We start from the raw sequence: 6,149 nt of genomic DNA, 5'->3' as shown, positions 1-6,149 counted from the left end.
CCTCTCAACCCCACCCCTGCATGTCCTAGTGGTCCAGGTAGTTGGGTGCATGGAAAAAAAAGCAGCAAGCAAATTGTTTTTCCACTCGGTGAAAAGTGTCTTCATTTAACATTCAGCAATAATTCCCCTTTTTCTCATTTACATTCTTGGAATATGCTAGACGTTTTTTGCAAGTTTTATCAACCATACTACTTGTAAAAGAAGAAAAATCCAAACCACCTCTTCATATGAAAATAAAACTTTATTCCTACCATTTTGAAATGGCGTTGTCCTCTCTGTCACAAAACCTCATCATTGTTTATGGCTGTTCACAGCAGTGTTCTTTTTGCTGTGAAGGCACAATATCTATATATTAAGGGCAAGATTGGGGCATGTTTAGACCGTTTCTAGTGGTTTAGACAGCTTCTGGTTGGTTTGAATTGGGCAAAATAAAATAGGCCTATGTAGAAATAGCCACAAGGTAGCGCCCTTCACTTTTTTCTGTTAATTTATCAATAAAAGAAACGGAATGCAAGCGATGTTGAACATTATTTATTTGTTATCTTCATTCATTGTTTTGGAATGTGGACGGCATTTCTGTCATATTTGTGATCAGGGACTTCTAGATTAGTGAGCCTTTATATTCCCAATTATGGATGCAGTGAGTTCAATATGAAACGGAATGTTTTTCCCCACCATTTAGCTATAGCCTACATTTACTGTTTACTCTTCTCTGTAGGCCTATTCGTATTTCTCTGTTAAAGTTAATTAGGGCTCACGTTCTTCAGTCTTTATCCCGTACGAACAGTCCGGTTACACACAAGCCTCAGAGACAGGATTATTTTAAAGTCTAAATAAATAAATATTTCAGGGGTGGTGAGGATATAAATATGTTAGTCCATTTTTGTTGACTAACATATAACAACGTTTTTTATTGTCTTATTGAAATAGTGTCACTATTTAAATTATTTTTCCTGCAGTAGCTTACCTGTAATTTTAGTATGCAGACAATACGTTTAAACGTTAGCTTACAAAGGGTTAGGGTGTGTAAAGACTTGCTTGGAAGGCTACGTTTTACTGCAGACTAGACGCTGCAGTAATCAATAGAGGGACATGGACAATGCTTGCCATTTCGGTTGCACCCATACACCAGCAACAGTAGCTAACCAAACACAAGGTGTTTCTGACACTTAAGAGAATTTAGTTGATAGGGTGTGGCAGCACAGCATAGCCTAGAGTTCGTTTAAAGTACAAAACTCCTTATTCGGCTAGGGCGAGAAAAGGTAGACTATAGCAGTCGAGTTCGTACTCCACGTCCAGAATGTATTTCTCCTTTTTAAATAAATACATTTGCCAGACAATAATATTACAGATAGAGCGGAACTGAGAGGATTGGGCCACTTGATTATAGGTTATGTGAATAGGTTATCAATGTGAAACTTTTCGTTTTGCAATGCGTTCAGCCAATCATCATGGGCGACTTGAGAACGTAACGTTCAGACTAAATAGTGTGTTAACAGCTTTTGGATAGGTGGACTAATCAGGAAGAGATCATAATAGGAGTTTCAGTCTGGATGTAGTTCGTCTGCATTTACATTTACATGATCTTTTTGGCTTCTTACTCTGTCCTGCTATTCAAACTTGTGACAGAGAGACATCTAAACGCACCTTCAGCAATCAAGAGTCAAGAAATCGAACCGTTGACTCAATTACATGGTGTTGATTTTGATTATTTAATAATTTAAAAACAAAATTAAGATAATGAATATGACTAGTCTCCAGTGACATTATCCTGTGACATTATTGTGCAGAGGAAAACGCTGACTACTGTCATTCAAAAAATAGAAACCCTCTTTTTTTAAAGGTAAGTCAAATTTTAGTGAACAATTCTTTGAACTGTAGTCCGAATTTCGAATGTTATATAAGATTAGATTATTTCAGAAATGATCGACATTACACTTTTAAAATTTAAAATATCACAACATATTCGTGACAAAGGTTATCCCCCCCTCCAAAAACACAATGAACCAGTTTACATTACATTTACATGTATTTAGTGAAGTACTTCAGAGACTCATCCCTGATAGGGTTGGCTGCTTTACTAGACACAGGCTTGTCAGGTAGCCTAAGGTAGGACATAATAGCTCTATGGGTGTAAGGTGTGGGTTAGCATTGGTGTGGCTGTGGAATATTTGCTTCTAGGGACAAGAGGGAAACATGCTCCTGTGAGGTCTTGTAATTGTATAAATAGACTTTCTGGGGTAAGCTTTCTAGCTGTGCAGTACTCCCATATGTACGCATGGTTTTAGCCTTATAAGTTATCAAAATGTTGTTGTTTAAACTTTTTCGATACCTGCTTTCATATTGTGTCACCTGAATCTAGAGAATACACTGTAATATTAACCAGATCATTTGGTATGACAAGGCACACATAATTGGATCCACTTCTGTCATTTGAACTCTTCCTCTATCCCCTCCTCTAGCTGAATGGCATATTGCTATTACCGGTGGCGTCGGGTGCTCCTGTGCCTGTGTATGCCCTGCATCTTGCTGGCGTTGCTGATTATCTACATTGCTTTGATGGTGTGCTTCAACATGACCTCCACCACCAGCAGTATCTTAGGCGCATTGGACACCCACTTTATTGCCCCTGGTAGCTTTAGAAATGATGGTAATGCCCCTATACCCACCAATACTTTTTGGGCCCTCCAGCCAAACAAGGACGCTCTCTGGAACCAGCTCCAGCGGCTCATTGACCGCCAGTACAACCCTATCCTGAGGTCCCACTCCACTGTGGGAGCCAGGAAAAGCAGCGTTGTAAACGACACATCAGAGGGGTCCCACTTCTCATTGAGCAGAGTGTCCTCTCAAATGGCCGATTTTGAAAAGCTGCCGAACCACGTGAGAGATTTTGTGCGTTACATGCACCAGAGGGAGTACCCCGTCCTCAGAGAGCCTACCAGGAGCTGTGAAAAAGGGGGAAGGGCAGAGGGCAATCCGCAGACCCCTCTTCTCTTACTGGCCATAAAATCACAGGAAGAAAACTTTGCTAATCGCCAGGCCATCCGGCAGACGTGGGGCCAGACGGGCTGGGTGTTGGGGAAGCGGGGGAAGGGTGGGTTAGTCCAGCGGGTGTTTCTACTGGGGAAAAATCGGGCAAAGGCAGCATTAAATGTGTTGCCACTGTTAGAGCTGGAAAGCCAGCAGTACCAGGACATCCTCCAGTGGGGCTTCCACGACTCGTTCTTCAACCTCACTCTGAAAGATGTGCTTTTCTGGGACTGGTTCTCCCACTTTTGCCCCCACACCCAGTTTGTTTTCAAAGGGGACGATGACGTTTTGGTTCAAACTCCAGCCTTGCTGGACTACCTTCAGGAGCAAATGAGCCAGGCAAGAGGGATCAGGGGCCTGAGGAGCTTAATAGTGGGGGACGTCATTGGTGCAGCCAGCCCTATCAGGGATGAGTCTCTGAAGTACTTCATTCCAGGCAGCCTCTATAAGGGTTTGTACCCTGCATATGCCGGTGGGGGAGGTGTACTCTACTCTGGCTTGCTGGCCAGGCGTCTGAACCAGGTGTCCCGCAGAGTCCACCTCTTCCCAATAGATGACGTTTACGTGGGCATGTGCCTTCAGAGGCTTAACGTCAATCCCATCCATCACCCTGCATTCCTCACTTTTGACTTTTCCAAAAAGGAAGCGGAGCAACCATGCAGGTACCATTCCATCCTTGTTGTCCATAAGCGAAGCCCAGCCCAGATAACACAGATTTGGATGGATCTCATGGCGACAAAGTCTCAGTGCAGCAACGCCACACTGAGAGTGGAGGAGAGTGATGGGAAAGGGGTTACAACGAAATCTGCCATAAAATATTAAATTTTTCACATTTAGACATTCCATAATAATAAATGATCCATATATTTATGATGCTTAATATCACCACTATCATTATCTGCATTATGTGTTTAAGTATTTTCGTTCTCAGCACAGTATTTCAGCCTTTTTACCTCAACTCTTTATTTATATTGCTTTTTTACAATAGGTTTGGGTTTGTGGTCGTTCAGGCTATTAATTCTCGATTTACAGGCACGAGGACCAATATTTGATCATCCGAGAAAGTATATTCAAATAAACTATTTAAACTTTAATATCTACTTGCTCTTCATTAGAATCATGAACTGATTCATTATAAACACCAAGATAAAAATGTATACACTAGTCCTTAATGTGAACATCCTAGGAAAATAAACTACTAGAAAGGTTAACAGAAAGTAATGCTAGTGAGGTTGTGTTCGGTAACAGTATCATATCTCCACAATCATTGTGGTAGTCTCAACAGGAAAAATGTTATGACTAATTCAAAGACCATAAAAATTAATTTATTACACAGTATGTACACATAACAAACATCCTCAGTTACTCTATCAGGAATGTCTGAAACTGACTTTTTCCACAAAATGTACTTCTCGGTCAGAGTAGGGACAGTAATTCTTCTGTCTTACTTCTGTCTTAAATTCCCACTACGAGCTGTTCTGGTCTGTCCTCCTTCCCGTCCTCCTCATCCTCCGTCTCGTCCTCGCTCTCGCTGTACTGGTAAGTGCAGCGGTTGGTGTTGACAAACAGATCGCTCTCATCGTCATCAGACTCGCTGCCATGACCACTACCCTCCTCTTCTCCTGTACCCTCCTCCTTCCGCTGCTGTCCTCCTCTCCTCTCCTCTGTCAATGTCTCTACTGTGAACCCCTCCGGCCTACAAAATGGTACGATCCATGTCACCATAATGAGAGCGAGTAGAATACAGGGATAACAATTTGGTGTTCCTGTGGTGTGAATCTGAATGCCCTGGTGCGTGTTACTCACCACAGCTGCTGTTTCTGAAGATGCTGAATGTTGTCCCTGTAGAGTATGAAGCTGATCTCAGCCTTCACCTTCTCTCCCTCTTCTATGGGATCCACAATCACATAATCACCTGTGGAGAGCCAGATACAGATTGAGCAGCCATACAGAACTGGGCATGTCATCAATGTGCTTAAACATGTCAGATATTTTAATTGAGATTGTACTGGGGCGTTGGTTTTATTGTTGACCTGACTGTGCAACCATGTAGTAGAATTTAACGAGATTACCTCTCTTGATCCAGAGGTTTTTACGGAACTTGGTAGGCATGCTAACCAGAAAGTTCTCGCCTTGGGCTGTGACAGCCTCGTGCAGGTTGTTTCCACGGCTTCCCATAACCTGATGAAGAATGTTTCAGAATGCAAAAAGACTTGACTTACAAGACAAACTAGGACGGCAACTGAGAGCATGTGGGACTTGAAAAGTGGGTGGGTTTCTCAGTGAGGAAGGAATGATGTTAGTTTGTCTGATGCCCTGTCAAGTCACATTGTGTTCTAATGACGTACCGTGACTGTTTTGAAAGGTGAGGGGGACAAAAACAAAATTCGATGTGGGGAAATACTACACCCCACCCGAGAGTTTTGACTGCAGACTTACCTTTACAATCTGTTGGTTATCAGCTGGAGTGACAAAATCTCCTAGAACCTCTTTGACGACGTGTTTGCGTTTGGTAGCTTGAGACATAGCTGAGTGTTCGACTTGGTATGCTTCGCCAGCTGTGAAAAGAGTACAGTAACGTTGGAATAAGAGGCTAGCTATGTAGTTAGGGTACCTCTTCTACAGGGATGGGGGTTTAAAAAACTATTGTGCTAATGACTAGTTGGCGTTTGTGACGATCATGTTGGCCAATTAAAATAACCTACACGTATTCAATTATGTTGATATGACACGTATAAAGAGCATGTAGCATTAAGATTAACATGTTTGCTACGTCGTTAGCTAACATGCATTCTACTACGTACTGCTTAGCTAGCAGGCTAACACAGAACGTCACCACGCAAATTATTTGAATGGATGATAAAGCACTCCCAAAGATACCTTGAAAGTAAAGTAAGTAGTTTCTTTGACGGAGACTCACGCTTCTGTGGATTCTTAAATGAAGTCGAATTTCAAAAATCACGTTTGGATTATTTGTAAGCAAAAAAGGCATGTATGTTGCTGCTGTCTGACATTAATGACGTAATTTGGGCTTTATGGGAGGTGTAGTCCGTTTGGTGTTTTGTGTTACGTTCAAGAACTGCATTCTTAAAGGCAGCCTTGAAAAATGGCACTATACG

General features: G+C 42.0%; 2 protein-coding genes across 4 annotated transcripts; one reads left to right on the top strand and one right to left on the bottom strand.

The window, feature by feature from the left end:
* Window positions 1–275: 275 nt before the first annotated feature.
* Window positions 276–3,852, top strand: si:dkey-160o24.3 (N-acetyllactosaminide beta-1,3-N-acetylglucosaminyltransferase 2). The gene is made up of 2 exons (XM_047024483.1): window positions 276–1,843; window positions 2,463–3,852. Exon 2 carries the CDS (start codon window positions 2,467–2,469, stop codon window positions 3,850–3,852), a length of 1,386 nt encoding a protein of 461 aa, XP_046880439.1. The 5' UTR covers window positions 276–1,843; window positions 2,463–2,466.
* On the bottom strand, window positions 3,704–6,062 carry eif1ad (eukaryotic translation initiation factor 1A domain containing). 3 transcript variants are annotated; one of them, XM_047048106.1, is made up of 6 exons: window positions 5,911–6,061; window positions 5,470–5,588; window positions 5,103–5,211; window positions 4,837–4,945; window positions 4,479–4,726; window positions 3,704–3,792 (listed from the first exon to the last, which is right to left on the bottom strand). In XM_047048106.1, exons 1-5 carry the CDS (start codon window positions 6,020–6,022, stop codon window positions 4,486–4,488), a joined length of 690 nt encoding a protein of 229 aa, XP_046904062.1. In that variant the 5' UTR covers window positions 6,023–6,061; the 3' UTR covers window positions 3,704–3,792; window positions 4,479–4,485. The 3 variants fall into 3 exon arrangements, with proteins under 3 accessions (XP_046904062.1, XP_046904149.1, XP_046904235.1); XM_047048193.1 differs by lacking the exon at window positions 3,704–3,792 and having other exon boundaries at window positions 4,340–4,726; window positions 5,911–6,062; XM_047048279.1 differs by lacking the exon at window positions 3,704–3,792 and having other exon boundaries at window positions 4,340–4,726; window positions 5,951–6,061.
* Between the last annotated feature and the right edge of the window lie 87 nt (window positions 6,063–6,149).

The sequence above is a fragment of the Hypomesus transpacificus genome, chromosome 1 (genome assembly GCF_021917145.1).
Source record: "Hypomesus transpacificus isolate Combined female chromosome 1, fHypTra1, whole genome shotgun sequence".
NCBI lineage: Eukaryota > Metazoa > Chordata > Actinopteri > Osmeriformes > Osmeridae > Hypomesus > Hypomesus transpacificus.
This window is presented reverse-complemented; position numbering and strand designations above follow the sequence as displayed.